This window comes from Pungitius pungitius, chromosome 14 (assembly GCF_949316345.1).
Source record: "Pungitius pungitius chromosome 14, fPunPun2.1, whole genome shotgun sequence".
Classification (NCBI taxonomy): domain Eukaryota; kingdom Metazoa; phylum Chordata; class Actinopteri; order Perciformes; family Gasterosteidae; genus Pungitius; species Pungitius pungitius.
This window is the reverse complement of record NC_084913.1, coordinates 17,977,938-17,997,128: the sequence shown is the minus strand read 5'-3', so window position 1 is coordinate 17,997,128 and position 19,191 is coordinate 17,977,938. Positions and strand designations below refer to the sequence as shown.

Genomic DNA, 19,191 nt, shown 5'->3' with positions numbered 1-19,191 from the left:
CGGGCACCACAATAGCCATCCTCAGAATGGGTGGGACTTCTGGGCGGGTCTTCTCTCATCCATCCAATCTTCGGCATGGGATGTCACAGCTCGTTTTGCATACCTTCAATTTACCCACATGAGGTTGCCGTCGGCACCTGTAACACTTTGAAAGAAAAAAATAACCGTTATTTATTTCAAAGTTATTTTTAGTCAAAGCATCAGTGAAGGCAGGGCGGCACAGTGGTGTGGTGGTTGGCACTGTCGCCTACAGCAAGAAGGCATCCAGCGGACACGGGGTATGCACATACTGAAGAGTGAGCCTATACTTAGTTGATGTCTTTCCTTAACCCAGGAACTCTCTGAAGTTTACCGTGGAGGGAGTGACCCGTGTCTACCTTTACCCCGAGACGGACGAGCCTGATCCCATCCTCAACATTAAAAGAGGAATCCTTTCAGCTCTCATCGTGCCTGTCATGGGAGATGAAGAGAACAGCTCTATGGTTGGTATCTTCTCACAACCTGGATTATCTTATTTTAAAATCTAATAGTAAAGGCTATTGCATCGGATGCAAATTGCATTATCCCTTGAGGGTAAACTTGGTTGCATCAGCCAGCTAGCAAATAGTACAGAATATGAAAGCTAATGAGAAGGTGAGAGGTGAACAGAGAAGTTTATGCATATAAAAATGTAGCGTATGGTATGTAAAAATTTGCATTAGGTATTTAAGAGATAACATTTATATTTATTCTTTTGTCAGAGCACAGTGCACGGACAGTGTTTAACAAACTACCTGGTGCATGACAGAAAGGACTCAGCCACACATGTAAAACTTTCCAGAGATCTGTCCCAATGTGACCAGTTCTACAGCAAGGAACTTGTCAACAGTCCCCTTGCCTTGCTGCAAAGAATGGTGAGATTTTACTTTATAGCTAATGCCTGGTTACTATTGGTAATACCATTGTGTGTGAGGGTGACCATTTATCATGCCTTATTAAGCCAAAATGTTCCTTTTGGAAAAGGGTTCTAGAAAGACATTACTTTGTTCAGCCAATTAAGTTTAATTTCTCTGAATTCTAAAATCAACAGTCTCTGCATATCCTAGAGGTCAAAGGTCATAAGACAATAAAAGATAATAAAATATGAATGAGTTAAACTTTCTTAGAACTTTAATCTCTAATATGCAGTGTTGAATGTTCCTTTTGTTTCTGCTCTATGAGATCACTAAGACGAGTTCCTGATATTCCTTATAGAGCTTGACTCAACTACTACTCTGTTGATACAAGGAATATTTCACCATCAATGACCATGTCTATTAGTTACTTTTACGTGTTGCTTTGAATTTCTAATAAAAAACAGTTTCTCTCTTTCCTCTAGAATCCAAGATCAGAAAGTAAAGAAAAATCATGAAGTAAATAGGGGCTGCATTTAACAACAGCAAACAATACATATTTTTACAAACCGCTTGATCAAAATCGGAAAGCGTTTATTGTCACGTATCTTATACATACAAGGAATACAGGTTTCCTGAACACAAAATGTTCTTGAGACTTGGAAGTGTATATGAACATTAACGCACAAACATTTTGGGATTTTTTTTTCAGCATCGCCCATTGTCTAAACTGATGACAAGCACTCAAGACTGCAACTATCAGTTTGATAACAAGGGAAAGCACATCATGGTAGCCATGTGCACTGAAAAACACTTCTATCTGCCATCTTACACTGAGTAAGTTATCATTGGAGTGCAGGTATATATGTGTATTTAGTGCAATGCTTTGCATTTTGCGTCACCTTATGATCTGCCTTGCTTGGACAGCGGAATTTCATCTAAGGTGACCCAGAATCTCAGCTTTCAAAGCTCCAAAAGGATAATCAACAAAATATTTGGTGAGTGATAATTTCAGACGTTATGTCTGCCAAGAAGGATTTTAGTTTTTCTTTTATCGCTTTTTTTGGAAATGCAAAAATAATGTACAATGTGTGTGTCCACAGACATAAATCCAAGCCACAGCAAGCCACTTTACTTTCAAGACACTGACGATAAAGCTCCAGCTCAGACGAAAGACACTGCCCTGGGCACTCTAAATGACCTGATGGCTTTGGCAGGCACCAACCAGGGTCAGAGGAGGACCAGCCTTTTTCATAAGCTGGTGTCCAGTCTGCGCGTCCTGAGAAACGAGACCCTGAGCCAGACAGTCCCGGAGATGTTGGATGTGTCAGACTTGCTCACCTGGCAGGCCCTGTTCCAGTGTGGAACCATAGAGTGCACCAGCGCCATTATCCAGGCTCTCAGGACAATTGATGGACTGTCACCAGAGGCGGATGCTTTAATCTATGGTCTAAGTCTACAGGCTAATCCTGATGCCACACTTGTAAGAGATATGCTCAGCATGGCTCAGTATAAACAAAGCAGGGCAATCATGTATGCACTAGCAAACACGGTCAAAAAGTAGGTGAAACATTTCTAAAACGTATGCTCCATTATGTTAATATTGTAGAAAAACTATTCAATTTGACCACAAGAGGAAAATATTCTCAAACTAAATATTTGAACACAATTTCCATCCAAACCATAGCATCTGATTAGCATATGCCCTGCATCTGATCCACAGGTTCCATAAAGCAAAGGTTACTCAAGTGGTCACTGATGTGTCAAAGTTCATGGAAACACTTCTAAATGACTGCCTGGAAGAAACTTTTAATGAAGATTCGGATATTCCTTCTGGCCCCAAAGAGAATACCTTCCTTGTCCTGAGGGTACAAATCATTTAAGATTCTAACTGACTGGTTAGAAGCTGCCCTCCAATTAATTGTTTCTCATCTCCAGGTTGTTGGTGTCATGGGTAAAGCCATGCAAGCTGTGAGCCCCAGTCTGATATCTTCCATTTTGCGGTGTGCTAAGAAAACTGACATACCATTGTCAAACCAAAAGGCAGCTGTACAAGCCTTTCGGTTGATGGATATTAATGATGAGGTAAAGCTACAACCCACTAAACCATTTATTACAAATTGTCATTTTAGGCGGATGATGACCCCAGCCTACAATGCTGCTTTGTAAACTATTCGCTTCCCTTTTACCAAAAGGAATATTCAGTATTCCCTTTTAAATCATTGCAATCTTGTCTGCCCAACATTAACAGCTATATTTCCAGCACTAAATCCTCTCGCAACATTTGTTTTGATTTAATGCTGTTTAATACTGCAGCACAGTCTGAGCAGATGACCACTCTCTCAGGCCTGACCTCTTCCACCCACTGCAGCCCCAAGATTATTGCTGTACATTCGCTGGAGAAAAGATCCCTTTAGCTTCTGCTGTAGCTAATTTTTATCGTTTTAGGCTTACAGGAAGCTTGTCCGCCTCCACGAGGAGTGCGCTGTTCGAGGTAGATTTAATTGCACTGCAAAGTCTTAGACCTCTGAACTGAATTATATTTAATATTTCTAAAGGTTATCTTAGCAGCTGCTCCATACACCATGCAGCCATAATTACATTACAGTACATGTTATTTAGCTGACGCTTTTATCCAAAGCGACTTACATTGTATTATAACCCATGCATTACATTTTTGCCTGGGGAGCAATTAAGGGACAGGCGTCTTGCTCAGGGACACTTCGACATAGCACATGGGGCAGCCGGGATTCGAACCACCAACCTTGCGGCCCCCAGTGCACTGCACTACTCCACGCACCACCATCTCCCTATACTTGATCGAATGATGGCCTTATGAATATCCAGGATTGCCCGTTTATCTGCGCCACATTCATGTCCAGCAACTGCTCTCATAACATTGATCACCTTTTTACATTTAGCTTCAATATGCTTAATATGAGTTGTTCAAAAACATTTTCCATCAAACTACAAGCCTAAATAATTAAACTTTGCTACCCTCTCTATACTTTATCCATTTCAGATCCACATTGTTCATAATTCACTTTCTGCTAAATGACTTATAGCAGGACTTAGCAATGGACATCTATGGTGATGGTGGTGCATGGAGTAGTGTGATGCGCTGGGAGCCGCAAGGTTGGCAGTTCAAATCCTGGCTGCTCCATGTGACATGTCAAAGTGTCCCTGAGTAAGACACCCATCCCCTAATTGCTCCCCAGGTAAAATGTAAGGCATGGGTTACAATTCAATGTCAGTCGCTTTGGATAAAAGCCTCAGCTAAATGACATGTAAAGTAATCTTAAACCCCAAGTCATATGACCACATTTCAACAGTAGCTATAGTCTTTTGGATGCTAGTGATCACATGACCAGTAGGGCACTCCTTAGTCCTACTGGGAGACTCCAATGCGCATGTAGGCGACGATGATGATAACTGGAGAGGTGTGATTGGGACGACTGGGCTCCCTGATCTGAACCTGAGCGGTCGTTTGTTATTGGATTTTGTTACGTTTCCCTTTTTAAGGGGAAAACAATAGTGCTGACACCCAATGAAGAAAGAACTAAGGGACTATATAAGGCCGGTAAAGAAAGTAGATTTATTTGCAATACTTAAATCAAAAAGAACATAACATAACAAACTAAATAAGCACAATAAAAGTACAATAAAATCAAGCCTAGCTCAATACTGTGTGGAACGAAAAAAGAAAACCAAAGGCCTGACTCTTTTCTACAACGGTGTCCAAAAGTAATAGAAATACATTAGTGGCAACAACCCATAATCTAGTGGAGTAACAATAGTTTCTGCGTGTATGCATCTACGGGGTACCCCAGCCTTACCTCAGTACCACTTCCCTCACCACAATCCTCAATGGACAAACTAAGTGTGAGCAAACAAAAAGAGAGAGGCTGTAAATGATGTCCCCCCATCTCTGGTTGGCTGAAATAACCAGATTGTAATCCAATACACAGGGTGCTATAGAGGCAGGGCCAGCCAATCCTCCTCCCCTCACCTGCAGGGCGAAGGCAGTTTCAGTGTACCGACAGACTCAAAGTGGCAACCGCTGCCGTGATGGAGGCAGAGCAGCGAGTATGGGAGGAGTATCTGAATGTTTTCCAACGTTAAAATACTGCAAATAATTCAACCGTAAATAAATTAAAATATTTTAATGTTGAATTTTTTGCGGTTGAATTTTTTGCAGTATTTTAACATTGAAAAACATTCAGATGCATAATTTCAATGCATAAATATTCAGTGCTAGAAATTCACACATTTTTATTTCACAACCCGATGACACAGATTTACCTCCATATGCTAACGTCAAACCTAGCTCTGTCCTTTCCACTTTCTTCCCTCTCCTCCTACTATGCTTCCTGCTCTCTTTTTTAGTGGCTGTGATAATTGGGAGAGAGGGGAGATATTGATATAGATATTGAGATATAAAACCAACCATGATAAAAATATTAAAAAAACAATGACTCAAAGCAACGACCCAATCTACGCAGAAATATGGCCTAATCTCCTCCTGATGACATTGATATTGTATTTTAACAATAGGTCAAAAACAGCTTCATGGAGGTGTTCAAGGATGCACAGAGCCCTGTTGAAAAACGTGTAGCAGCCTACTTGATTTTGATGAAGAATCCAGACCAAGCCCTGGTTAGAGACATTCTGAACAACATGGAAAATGTGGTTGACGAGCAGCTTAAGAGCTTTGTGGTCTCCCACCTGAAAAACATCCGCAACTCTGACGAGCCTCAAATGTATCAGTAAGTATTTATTTATTTATAGCTTCATAGCAAATGCAAATGTCTATTGTTAGGGGTAATGATAGAAATCATATTAGAAATCTGGAACATAATAATACTACTGTTGGAAATGGCAGCAGGTCGTATTGGGTTAATAGCAAGTATGGAACTAAATTATTGACAGAATTATTAATAATCACTAAGATAATTCTCTAAATGAATAAATAACGGTGCATCACCCTGAGCTAACAGGGACTAATAACCAATACTTTAAATCAAGACTTATAACCGATATTCACTCCTTGAGAGTGAAGATTTTTGAAGGATTTAAGTTCGAGCACTGGTAATGTATGTCAACTGTCACCACATTATAAACACAGGAAAACTTTAAAGTATAACAGGCATATAATAGGGTTATTATAAACCTACTCACTAAACAAACTAACTAACAAATCTAACAAGTGTGTGTTTATGTGTGTGTGTGTACGCACAAAGGAGAGAAGAGGGGGGATGAGAGGAAACGGGGAATGCTGAGAAGGGACGACGGTGGGGGGTGAGTGTGACAATAAGTGTAGTAGCAACTATCACACTAGGGGCAAGCGAGAGCAAGAGTAGCGGAAGTCAGACCGTTAAATCAAAACCAGAAAGGGAGACAAAGTTACAACTTCTATGGCAACACTATCTGTTGCTATGGACTAAGGCCAATACGAGGGGAGGAAAATACTTTCCCTCCTAGGAGCAACTAGCGGGTGCGAGGGATTTCTGAATGGCGACGAGTGGAACGTCTCTTATCAATGTAACTATGATTGGGTTTATGTGTGTGAAATTATCGATCGTTAACCAAGAACATGACTAGACAAACGAAAGAAAAATAGCAAACGGATCTCACGGCGGAAACCCAGAAAAACAATCTGAGATCACAGAAGAAAAACTTTGTGGACAAAGGTGATTCGGGCTTCCAGGTCCAATTAGGTCGTTAGGAATAAAACTAATGCAGATTTTGTATATTTTCCTTTAATTTAAGCGATTAAGATTGAAGCCAATGTAAGCATTGTGGTATAACAGCAGGATAAGACAATAGGGTTTCAAACATTATCTGTAATTAAATATTAAGGCTATGTGTCGGGTGGGGGGGACAAACACCCTTTTTTACAGCTCCTGGATCTGACCCTTACCTAAAAAAACATTGTCTTGGCACTGTCATTTTACTATAACCTTCTTCTTTTATCCTAAAGACTTAAGGAATACATTGAATCGGCCTTGAGAGACCAGCTATTGCCTAAGGTATTTAATGGCATGTCAATCAACTGCAAAATGGACTCCCCTTTGGGCTCAGTGCAGAGTAACATCATCTTCGATGGCACCGATACTCTGCCTAAGGAGATGATGCTTGAGACAACTCTAAATGTTTTTAACTACAACTATGACATTTTTGAGGTATGTTTTTAACAGCAAACGTGTTGCATGTGGTAAAAAACACAAACTAGCTCTATAGAGATTTAAACATTAGAAATTTCCCACATTCAAGGTCTTCGTTGAGGGAACAGGATTTGAACCAACAATTGATGCTCTTTTCGGAGAACAAGGTTTCTTCCCTGACACCATCTCCAAAGTCATGTACTGGGCAGGTGACAAAGCCAAGATGCTCAAGGGGGTCTTGGATAGAATTGCTCCAGAAAGATACAGAATGAAGAGACAGGTAAAAGACGAAACGCCCATATATTGCTCATTCAATACCATAATGTTGCGTTCACACCAAAAGCGAAGCAAGTTTTTGCAACGTCTTACTTGCGCGAGTTTACCTACCTGACTAGTTTCAGTAAATTTCCTTCATTGACTCGGCATGGAATCTGCTCACGAGAATAATTTGCTTCGATTTTGGTGTCAATAAAGCATAACAATGATACCTTGCCTTTTCCAACTATATTTTACTCTGTTTGGAAACTTCATTGAGCATCCATGACCAGACATTGACAACCAATTTGTAATATCCCTCCAGGTCTCACACAATCTCCTGAAAGATATCTCTAAAGGTGTCAAAAAGCTCTTGGATGACGTGCATCTCCCTCCAGCCCCTGAAGCAATTGGCTATCTTCGGCTTCTGGGTGCTGAAATAGGATACATGAAGACCAGTGACATGACAAAGATGGCTGAAACTCTGTTCATGTACTACAATGTTTTCTTTAAGGTGCAACCTGCCAAGGTCAGATATGCTGTTCCTGTATGTTTCCTGAATTTTGCAAAAAGAATAATTGAAAATCTACCATTTGTATGTATACATGACTGGTATACATGACTGTGGTTCATATGTATATTGTTTGTTTACTTTCCAACAGGCCATTTTTGCATTGATGTCTAGCAGTGAAAATGAAGTATTTGCGCATTACATCTTCATGGAGACTGCTTTCTCTTTACCTACTGCTGCTGGCTTTCCTCTGAAGTTCTCTTTGGCTGGTGTGTTTGCACCTGGGGCCAAAGGAGGCCTGAGTCACTCACCTGCTAACATCATGGTAATTTATATTCTATTCTTTATAGATTATATGTTGAATACAATACATGTTTACGGCTAATCTGTATGTATCCTTTACCTTGTAGAGTGACTTCTCCTTTATGCCTTCAGTTGGACTAGAATTCATCACCCAAATGTGGGTGCACATTTCAGACTATGTGGAGGCTGGGCTTGAGATGCACACTAATATGTACCATGAGAGTTCACTTAATGCTAAGGTCACCATGAGCAGAAACCAGATGAAACTGTCGATACCTGCACCCATTGCAAACACTCAGTTGTTCAGCATTAGGTTAGTTGCACATGTTACAAAGGACACAGTACTTTCAGTGGTTTCTAGTGTTTTCTAGTGTCTCTGATCACTTTTTTCTCTTTTTGAAATACAGTAACAAGTTGCTGTCAGTATCCTCCAGTCAAACATCAATAGTGCCACCCTTGTCTGAGGAGAGAACTGACTCAATTAACTGCCAGCCCCTTTTCCGAGGTCTGAGAATTTGCTCAATTGTGAGTTTCTCCAATGCTACTTCAATAGATGAGGCCCCATTTTACCTCCTGACCGGTGACAAAAAGTAAGAGTAAACCATTCACATATATATATATATATATATACGTATTATAATTGAATGAAGTATTTTATGACTTTAACAAACCAGATAGTCTTCATGAAAGCAACATTTTTCAGATTTGCATTAGAAATCCAGCCAACAGGGGATGTTTCAGAGTATACTGCCACTCTCAGTCATGGAGTGCTCAGAGAGGGTAAAAAAAGTCGGCATAAAGTGGAGTCACTGAAGCTAACCATGAGGGCAGAAGGTACTGTTATGTTTGTGTTTGAGTGTTCTGGTCTGGGCTTATGTGTCTATTCCACACATTACAATTAATGTTCAGTTGCAAGTGTGAATGCCAATTCACAAAGTAGTTGGACGTGCAGCCTGTCTTACGTAACCATGACTTAAATCATTAATATGGCCAAGACTTTGTGAAGCCCCCAGTTCGTAGGGATGTAAACTGATTAAGTTTAAATTCTGCTGCTACTAGGGTATGGTTTATCAGAAGTCACTGCATCTCTGAACTACAACCGCAACAAGAACACTCTCACTACTGAGGTTAGCATTCCTGACTATGATGTGGAAGCAGGCGTCAAGCTGACTGTAACTGGCAGTAATGCAGAGGGGCAGAGAATGAGAGGGATCACGGTGGATGTTACAAGCAAGAACATCCCTCAGCTGACTCTTGTTGGACACACAAGGTACATTGCTCGATAAATAATTCTTTAATCCTTCCTAATATATAATTTGGACATTTCGGCTGTGCTCTCTGTTGTTTTGGGATCATTTCTCAAGCAGGTTATGAGTGGATGAGAATCGCAGAAATTATTATCAACCTATATGTTCTCCTGTACAACTGGATCTGTAGGCTTGACATGATGAAGGACGCCATGCTGCAACTCAAGTTGCTAATACCTTTTTTGAAAACCGAAGCCTCTGTCACTGCAATCCTGAGAAGGGATGAGGATATAGTCGTGGACTTAGAGGCGGTCATGAATCTTCCTGAGACATCCTATCAACAGAAAGCTTCTTTCAAATATGGTAACTGGTACCTCACAGCTTTAGTACATGAGAGATGTGGAGCATGTATTCATTTGTATGTTTTAGCGTGCATTGGATTTTTCCTTTACAGATGTTGACAAGTTTGAAGTGGAACTGAAATCAAATCTGGATTCAGAGATTGAGAAACTGATCCTAAATATCAACGATTATCACAACAGGCTGCAACAGATCATTGATCATATCCTTGAGAAGAAAGTGGCAAAGACTGATATGAAACTGCGTCATATAGTCATGAAAGGAATTGAGGTAGAACTTTGACATTTTAATTTTAGTCCATCTCAATTGGACATTCAGTTATGTCCTTTTTTATGAACCCTGGCCCATGGATACATTACATACATCTTTTATTTTTTATATGGATATTGGAACAATGCTATCAAACTTCAAATAATATAATATCTCTCGTTGTAAAACGAAAGATATCATATTTCTATGACAAGATTTTTCTTGAGTACTCCAAACCATACAGTTATGGATGTCATTGAAATGTATTTTACCTTGTCACCCTGAAGGCAGGTGATATATGGCTAGATAAATTGACAGCACGCATCCCCTATCTTGCGAACCGGAAACATAGGAAGAGGATCTATGATATCACCCTGGCAGCCATGCCTGAGAAGCTTTTTCTGCAGTCGTAAGTGTTTACTAAACAAGAGTATTACTTGGCATGAACCCTGACTCAACGGTTCAGTTGTACTAGTTAGTCTTATGTAGACATTTTTTAATGATAATAACTACATTTTCCTTTACCTCAACAGAAACAGCTTGTTCAGATACCAGTTCAACACGGATAGGATGGTTATCTCACTTCCACTTCCACATGGAGGGACGAAGTCACAGGATCTGAACATCCCAACAACGCTGTCTATTCCTCCTATATATTTACCAGTTATAGGCCTTTATATCCCTGCCAAAAAGTATTCACTACCGGCATTCACCATACCACCTTCTCTCGATTTTACTGTTCCCTTTCTCGGGCTTGCTGAAGCATCCACCAAGATCAATAGCAATGTCTACAACTGGGAAGGCTCCATCTCTGGGGGAAACAACACTGTTAATGTCCCGAGTTACATTGCACAATACAAGGCTATGGCCAAATCACCGTTCAACCTACTGGCATACAAGTTTGAAGGTAAACATCTTCTTCAAATGCTAATGTCTAATAGTTAATGAAAGATGATGCAAGCTTTTGTTAGATTAAAGTAAGAGAAAGTGTCATGAAGGATACCATTTAAAAATAATGACATATCTAGTTACTGATAGTTGGTTCAAATAATTTAATACATTTTTTGTGAAACTTAGCTTATTCGGATAAGATCACATCTGGAATACAATCTTATTGAGCTTATAAGAGAAAGCAGGATTTAAGATTCCATCATAGATCATGTTCAGATTTATGGAAACCCATTCTTCATCTTAGGCCTGTTCTGTTACTAGTAAAGCTATACTAATCTTTTTTCTTTCTTTTTTTTAAGGAACCGGTATGATATCAGTAAGTGCTGATGGTAATATCAAGTATCTTTTAAATAGTTTCTTCAACCATGGACTGATTGATGCTAACTTCAGTGTAATAGAAACAATAGGAGTAACCAACGAATTTAATGCAAAAGCAAACTATCATATAAAAGCCTCTAGTCCATTGGGCCTGCAAGCCTCCCTCTACTACTTTGCTCAGTCAACTTCAACTCTAGATTTAGATGAAGTCTCCGGAGATAGCACTATGGATGGATCACTTAAAATAGGTTCATTCTATACTGATACCAGCTACGCTCAAAGCTACAACCTGTTTCCAATAGTTGGAAAAGGAAGAGGAGAGTCAACCCTGTATTTAAACTCAACATTCTTTGATGTTCACAACATCATCATTGGAGTTTACGCAAACTCTGAGTTGAATATGCTTTCCAAAATAATTTCCCAGGAGGATTCTTTCAAGCATGTGGCAGATCTCAAGTATAAAAATGCTCAACTGACCATGAAATGCAACACCATTGCCACCAGCCTGGGTCAGTCACTCAATAACAAAATTGAGCTGGATATGTCCAGCCATAAGGTCAGCCTCAAAATTGAGTCACAGGCAAATGATGACACAAATGGGGCCTACTCACTTATAGAAGGATCCTTGGATTCAAATGGGCTTGAGGCAAACTCTGAAGGTTCCATCACCTTTCAGTCAGTTCGTGGATTGCACAAAGCTTCTGTTATGGTTGGAATGCACAGTTTGACCGTAAGTGGAACTAATATCATTCAGTGCAGTCCTGTCATGGTCGAGAATATGTTCAGTGGTGCCATAGACAACAATAGAGCATCCTTATACTCAAAGACAAAACTGATAGCAGAGGAAAGCAAAGGAGAGCTGAACATTGACGGTCAAATCACAGCTACAGAAGCCACTTTGAGTGGTGTTCTCAAAGGCCATGTATACGATGCAACCACAAGAAACAACATGGATATTGTACTCAACCGTAGAGCCCTGACCGTTGCTATCAATAACATGGGAAAATGGAAGCAGATTAATACAGAAAATAGCCATGCACTGACCCTCACTCTATGGACGCTAGCCCTTCACTCCAAGACAAACAACTTCATCTGTGAAGATATTTACTACAAACAAGACAGCAAGGTTCATATGAAGGCATTTCTTACATCACTGGATATGACAAATTACCTCAAGTTTCATGATTTTAATTGGAACAACGAAGGCCACATGCAGCTTGAGCCAATTACGGTTGATCTGAGTGGAAGTACAAAGGTAGCCTATGGAGAACACCACAACATTAAACATACCTATGAACTCAATTATGACAATATGGCTGGTTCAATGAAATACTGCGTGACTGGGAATGTAATTGACGCTCAGCTCAGTCACAACTGTGAACTTGAGTTTGCTGGACTATCCTCTAAGTCAAAGTGTGTGGCACTAATAAATTCTGAGCCCTTCCGTTTTGAAAGCACTATTTGCACCATGGCACTGCCTTTCAGTCTCACTATTGATTCTCTTGTCAACAGTGATGGACAAATTAATCTATATGGGAAGCACACCGGACAGCTGTATAGTAAGCTGTTAGTTAAGACAGAAGCCCTAACTCTTGCATACTCCCATGACAGCCAGGTATCAACCACGCATATCTATCCGAGTGGGAAGTCTTCCAGTAATTTAGAAAACAAAATTGATGGCCTCCTAACACCAAGGGACCAATCTCTCATCTGGAAAATAAAATCTAAGCTGAACAACCATGCTTATAACCAGGATGTTAGTGCTTTCCATAATCCTTTGAAGGTTGGATTTGAGTTTTCAGGAGTAATATTAACAGACAGTTTTGGAAATTTAAGCAGCAACATGAGATCAGAAGTACAAGAATTTAGTATAGCTGGTTTCCTCAAGTATGACAAGAACAGTGACTGTCATATCATTGAGTTCCCATTCATTGGGCGTTTCCCTGTAGCTTTTGAACAGCTCAAGAACACACTTGCAAATGCACTGATATTGATTCAACAGTTCATCAAAAATGTAAATATCAATCAGCTAATTATTGACTTTAGAGCCAAGTTAGATCATATACCTCTGCAAGTGAGCAACTTTATGCTCAAAATGGACTTGGAGAACAAAGTGAATCAAGTAAACGCAAAACTTGATTATTTAATCAATGACTTTGCTGTAACAATGGATGACTTTGAATTTGTGATAAAACACTTAAGAGAGAGCATGGAGAATATAGTAATGGACATTGTCTCCACAATGAGTGACATCATCCTCACAATCAAAGACTATGTCAAGGACAGCCACTTTGCCGAAAAGATAACAAATGTCCTTTTACAAATTGAAAATCAGCTTTTGGCCTTTGATGAGAAGTATGAAATTAAGCGGTCACTCATTAAAGCGCTAGATACCATCAAGGACATCATCAGACAGATTGATTTGCAGAAGCTCACAGACAGCAGCACAGCATGGCTACGTGATCTTGATTTGAAATTTGAAATTTTGGAGAAATTCAAAAACAAACTGTCCGAAATGAAAATGGCTATTCAAAACTTTGACATCAGTGCGTTTTTCCAAGAGATAAAGGATCAACTTCTCTCAATTGATTTATCTTTTTATGTGGAGCAGATATCATATACAATTCCTTCTGCAGAGATAGCAAACGTGATGGAATCTATAAATGATGTTATTGTTAACTGGATTGACGAATATGAAATCCCTAACAAAATCAATACGGTATATTCTTACACTATGGATACACTTTTAAAATACAATCTTAATGGTATGGTTAAAGAATTGATGGATCAGGTATTGCTTCTCATCAAAGAATTCAAAATCGAAGAGACAGTCCAGGCAATGGTCGATGGTCTGAAATCTATCAACTTTGAATTAGTTGATAATACAATTATGCAGCTTCTGCACTTAGATTTAATAAGCCAGTTCGGAACAATTGAGGTTAGGAAAATCCTTAATGACCTTAATGAAAACATTTCTTCAATAGTTGACTCAATGAAGAAATTTGACTACAGCACATTTGTTCATGAGACCAACAAGAAAATTTCTGAATCAACAAATTATATCAACGAGCAGATTAAACTATATGGGATTGCACAGAAAATTGAGGCAGTAAGGGAATTTCTCAGAGGGATCCAAAATTCCATCTTCGCATATTTGAATGAACTCAAAAACTCAAAGGTTGCTGACACTCTAAAGAAATTGAAAAATGTGATTGACGTTACGTTTTACAATGACATCAAATTCAAGGTGCAGGATATCTTTGAGGACATTGAACAACGGATCATTGACATGGATATAAGAAAGGAAATGAATATTTACTTTCAAAGAGCAAGAGAATCCCACAGCAATGTGGTTAACTATGTTTCTGCACAGTTTAACCAACTGATAGAGAGGATTATAGAAGTGACCAATGACAATGACACCATTACACAGATAAAGCAAACTGTGGATATAATTCTGGGTGCACTAAAGAAAGCTGAGATTGTAGTCCCAACTTTCACTGTACCTCTCACTGACCTTATCATTTCATCATTTACAGTAAACCTGAACAAAATGCAGGAGATTAGCATCCCAGCTCGTATTTTTGTCCCTGAGTTCACCATCCTTAACTCCTACAAAATTCCTGCCTTTATCATAGACTTTGAGGAGATCAAAGCACATATAATTACACTAATAGATAGCATCAGAAAATATGAGATTCAAATGCCTGACCCTGAAGAAATTTTTGGGGACCTAAAAGTGCTTTATCTTCCTGAACTACAGGATCTCACCGTCCCAGAAATAACCCTTTCAGAAATACTTTTCCCTGTCATCAAAATCCCCAAATTAAATCTTAAGGACTTTGAAATTACAATGCTTCCAATTCCAGAGAACAAATTACCTGAGATTCCGAGCGACCTTTGTATGCCATTTTTTGGCAAACTCCAGGGTAAATTTCGATTGCACTCCCCACAGTACACAATGGAAACTATAGGGAAGATTGAGAACTCCACATCCACAGCAAAAAAAACTCAGTTTACAGTTTCAATTACTTCCCATTGCAAATCACCCATTGAACCCTTTGAATACACCTTTGAAGCCAATGCTAGGTTGGAAGCTCCACGAATGAACAAGTTTCTTTTAACTGAAATTCTGAAAGTTACACACGTGGCCTTCTCAATTGATCATGGGGGATCCTTAACACTCACTGGTTCTTCTGCTGAGGCTTCTGCTAAAACCATAAGCAAGGCCACAACTCAAATGTACACGTCAGATTTGGTCAACAATATAGCACTTACATTGAAGAAAAGAATCTCTGCAACCATGGACACAAACTATAACCACAACTTGGACGTCCCATCAATTGAAACTTTCAGTGAGGCATCAATGAAACAGAAAATAGCAGCCACCATGGAATCAGGCAAAGTCGTTTTGACCAGTGAAACTACTGGTAATGGAAAGTGGTCCTTTCAAGACTACTCTGACAAAGGTACACACACCAGCAATTTAGAATACAGCATACAGTTTGGCACTGCCAAATTAACTATGGTAGGAGAAACAACCTGTAAGGCCATGAAATCAAAGCAAACACTGACTGCTGAATCTGTGATTTTAAGCCATATTATTGTTGAAGCTAGATGTGAAAATGAATTTCCATCTGTCAAGAAGATTGTTATGGTTTTAAATGGAGAGATTGATATTGGGCAATTAAACATTGAGGTGACAGCTTTTCATGATTCCGAATTAGCTGGAAGTTTGACTGGATTCATGACCAACTCGCTAGAATTTATTGCTCATCCATTTGAAATTGTGCTTGATGTTAAGAATAGAGTAAACTCAAACATGTTGTTCCCATTTAAACTTACTGGTAAAGTTGATCTGCAGCATGATTATGGTGTCATAATAAACCCTGAGAAGCAGCGTGCTTGCTCGTTTACTTTGGCCAGATTCAACCAGTACAAGTACAGTCAGAACTTCACAGCAGAAAACAATGACATAAGCATCTCCTTTCAATCATCTGCAAATGGAGAGGCAAAGCTGGATTTTTTGGCTGTTCCTTTAACTATCCCAGCAATAGTTGTACCTTATTTTGAGATTAAAACCCCTGGGGTCAGAGACGTGTCACTGTGGGAAAATGCTGGATTTGAAACTTTGCTAACGGATCCTCAACAGTCATTCGATTTCAATCTGAAGCTTCATTACTTCAAGAACCTTGATAGCCATAGTTTTGAAGTACACCTTGAACCAATTTATAATACGTTTAATAATAATGTCTACATCCTCCAGGCTCAATTTGAGAAACATAGAGACAAAGTAGTTACATTTCTAAAAGATTCTTATAACCAAGCAAGGGTCCATTATACAAAACAAACTAGGGACACATCTGGACTGCCTCCTAGATTCTTCACTTTCCCTGGATACAAAATACCATTATTGAATATTGAGGTTTCTGCCATCAGGGCTGAAATGCCAGCCTTTAGCTACTTTGTTCCAAAGGAAGTCAGCACACCGAGCTTCAAACTTCCAGCACTGGGTTTCTCCGTGCCATCCTATGCGGTTGTGCTACCATCTATGGAATTACCTGTAGTCCATATTCCAGAAACATTAAATGAAATAAAGCTGCCCACTTTCACACTACCAACTATTCAGAACAAGGTGTTGATCCCAGCCCTGGGTAACATAACTTGTGACTTCTACTTCAAGTCTACTGTTATCACCTTAAGTGCTAATACTGGCCTTTATAATGAGTCCAACATTGTTTCTCGGTATGGCACATTTTTAACATCTGTGTTTAAAATTCTAAATGGAAAGATGCAGGGCACCATCAGTCTGTAGAGAGAGAGAGAGGACGATAACTGGCTCCCTAGAGTATAAAACGTGGAAGCGAATCATGAGTGTGCATGGAAGCATCTCTAACCAACACTGCAAAAATGAATCTCCCCTTCCTCAATGTGAAATTGAATCAATAACTCACAGGAAATACCATTACCAAGCCAAATGTTGTTTCCAAGAAGAAAACTGAAATACATATGTAACATACCTCTGATTGAGATTGTAGGCAAATTAAACCTTCATATGAACTTATTACGTGTCACTAGAGACATCTACCTGGGAAAAGTCAAACATAGAAATAGACAGTCGGAACCTTAATTGAAATCTTGGAATGGAAGCCAAACATAGAAATAGACAGTCGGAACCTTAATTGAAAAGTCAAACATAGAAATAGACAGTCGGAACCTTAATTGAAATCTTGGAATGGAAGCCAGTTCTTACCTTGATTCCAGTATCCTGCATTCAACTTTCAGGATTCTGATCCAAACACGGACCTACAGGAACCACTTAAACAAAGCTTAAACAACAAATGGAAAGTGCAGTGTCAAAAAGGAACTTTAGTCAAATTTAGAAAAGAAAAGTTCCTTTAACAAACTTCAAGGCTACACTGAACATAGAGGCAAGTTATCCAAATAGTTTGAGTCATGCTGGACTTAATCCGTATTAACCTCCCCATCAGCTCAGAGAATCAGTTTATCACTTGGAGTGGGAAGGAACACCAGGCATCTCTCATCCTTACGTGATTTTCTTGCGTCTAATGATGAATCTAGTATGCATGGACCTGACAGGATCTATGGAAGGCCATCTGGGTTTCTTGAATGCAGTTAGCATTCCTGTACATTAGAAGACCTTCTGGGAATTCTCAAGTACAATCCGGTCATACTAAACATGGAAGTTACAATTCCTCACCATCTATTCCAGTATTGTGTAGACACATGCGTGGCAAGGAGTTTACAGTACCATTTAACCAATGAAAATGAAAACTACTTCAAACATCCCTAACATTAGCTTTGAAGTATCATAGATAAAAGAAAATCCATCGTTCATAAAATGAGTCCTAGTGGTAAGAATTATGGTATGTTGATGTTATGTATACAATTGGATCATTTACATAAAATGGATTAAGCATATTGCATATGTTGTTGCGTCATCCAATTCTGTACACATTCTGTCTGTAACTATTGATGTTTTTTTGGAAGTTTTTCTGTGTCATGTGAAAGCTTCGGTTCAGCGGTTGCCGCATGTGTAAAGATTGCAGGGTCTGTGGTCAGTTTTGTTATACTGGGCTATATAAAATGAGTTGAATATCATGTTCATGAAGAGAGAATTAGTATATTGGAAATATCAAGTATGATGCTATGTTGGGGATATTAGTAATATGATGGTGATGATGATGTTATGCCATATTATGATAGGTATGTGCTTGGTTTTAGATGATAAATGTGACATATTAAATCCAATATTATGTATAATGTATAATCTTTGAATGTGTTGTTGTGAATGAAGTTGAAGATTAGTTAGGTCAATGAGGGCTTCCAGATTCAAACTCATGATGGTGATAGAGAGGTAACAAACAGGCTGGGTGTGGCCATCGTTTGGAATGGAGAATGGTCAAGGGGATGGCCAAGCTGAGCGGAGCTGCTGTTGACATCACAGCCAGCCAATTACTGAGGGAAGAAGCTCCGCACCTCCAGACACAAGTTGACTGGTCTATAAATAGCGTCATTCATTTTGTAATGTAATTTAACCTGCTAATTATTAAATGCTTCTTGATTTTAATTTACGATTGGTGATTTTTTTGACGTTGCAAGCCAGCATGTTCAAATCAAGGTTTTGACCCCACAGTATCTACAGGCATGCAGGTAATAGACAGCAGTTTTCGGATTTGGGAAAATGCATTTTCCAAATCAAATACAGGTAACTGGCAGCCTAATTTTAGGACCCAAGCAACTGTATTCCGTGTGCAGATCCAAGTCCTGTCCGCAGCGGGATTGGTAGTCCTGAGCCCAGTGCCGGCGCTCCGCACACGCACATCACGTGCTGCGCGTAGGGCACTAAGTGTCTGGGGGGGCACCAAAAAATCTGGGACGTGAAAAATCATCACAGTAGGCTACTAGTATAAATAACAAATAAAATATGTCTAAAGCAT

General features: G+C 39.4%; 1 protein-coding gene across 1 annotated transcript in view; it reads left to right on the top strand.

Annotated features, from left to right (window-relative positions):
* The window catches only part of apoba (apolipoprotein Ba), a 34,172-nt gene extending 15,351 nt beyond the window's left edge, over positions 1 to 18,821 (top strand). Inside the window, exons 5-25 of the mRNA XM_037485749.2 lie at positions 335 to 482; positions 741 to 893; positions 1,585 to 1,709; positions 1,800 to 1,870; positions 1,976 to 2,432; positions 2,596 to 2,740; positions 2,811 to 2,957; positions 5,427 to 5,638; positions 6,853 to 7,054; positions 7,146 to 7,316; positions 7,617 to 7,820; positions 7,954 to 8,127; positions 8,213 to 8,418; positions 8,513 to 8,695; positions 8,809 to 8,939; positions 9,165 to 9,375; positions 9,543 to 9,715; positions 9,807 to 9,982; positions 10,249 to 10,370; positions 10,495 to 10,868; positions 11,212 to 18,821. Coding sequence (XP_037341646.2) covers positions 335 to 482; positions 741 to 893; positions 1,585 to 1,709; positions 1,800 to 1,870; positions 1,976 to 2,432; positions 2,596 to 2,740; positions 2,811 to 2,957; positions 5,427 to 5,638; positions 6,853 to 7,054; positions 7,146 to 7,316; positions 7,617 to 7,820; positions 7,954 to 8,127; positions 8,213 to 8,418; positions 8,513 to 8,695; positions 8,809 to 8,939; positions 9,165 to 9,375; positions 9,543 to 9,715; positions 9,807 to 9,982; positions 10,249 to 10,370; positions 10,495 to 10,868; positions 11,212 to 17,045 — 9,619 coding nt within the window. The 3' untranslated portion in view covers positions 17,046 to 18,821. The remainder of the gene's footprint in view (positions 1 to 334; positions 483 to 740; positions 894 to 1,584; positions 1,710 to 1,799; positions 1,871 to 1,975; positions 2,433 to 2,595; positions 2,741 to 2,810; positions 2,958 to 5,426; positions 5,639 to 6,852; positions 7,055 to 7,145; positions 7,317 to 7,616; positions 7,821 to 7,953; positions 8,128 to 8,212; positions 8,419 to 8,512; positions 8,696 to 8,808; positions 8,940 to 9,164; positions 9,376 to 9,542; positions 9,716 to 9,806; positions 9,983 to 10,248; positions 10,371 to 10,494; positions 10,869 to 11,211) is intronic.
* Positions 18,822 to 19,191: the final 370 nt, after the last annotated feature.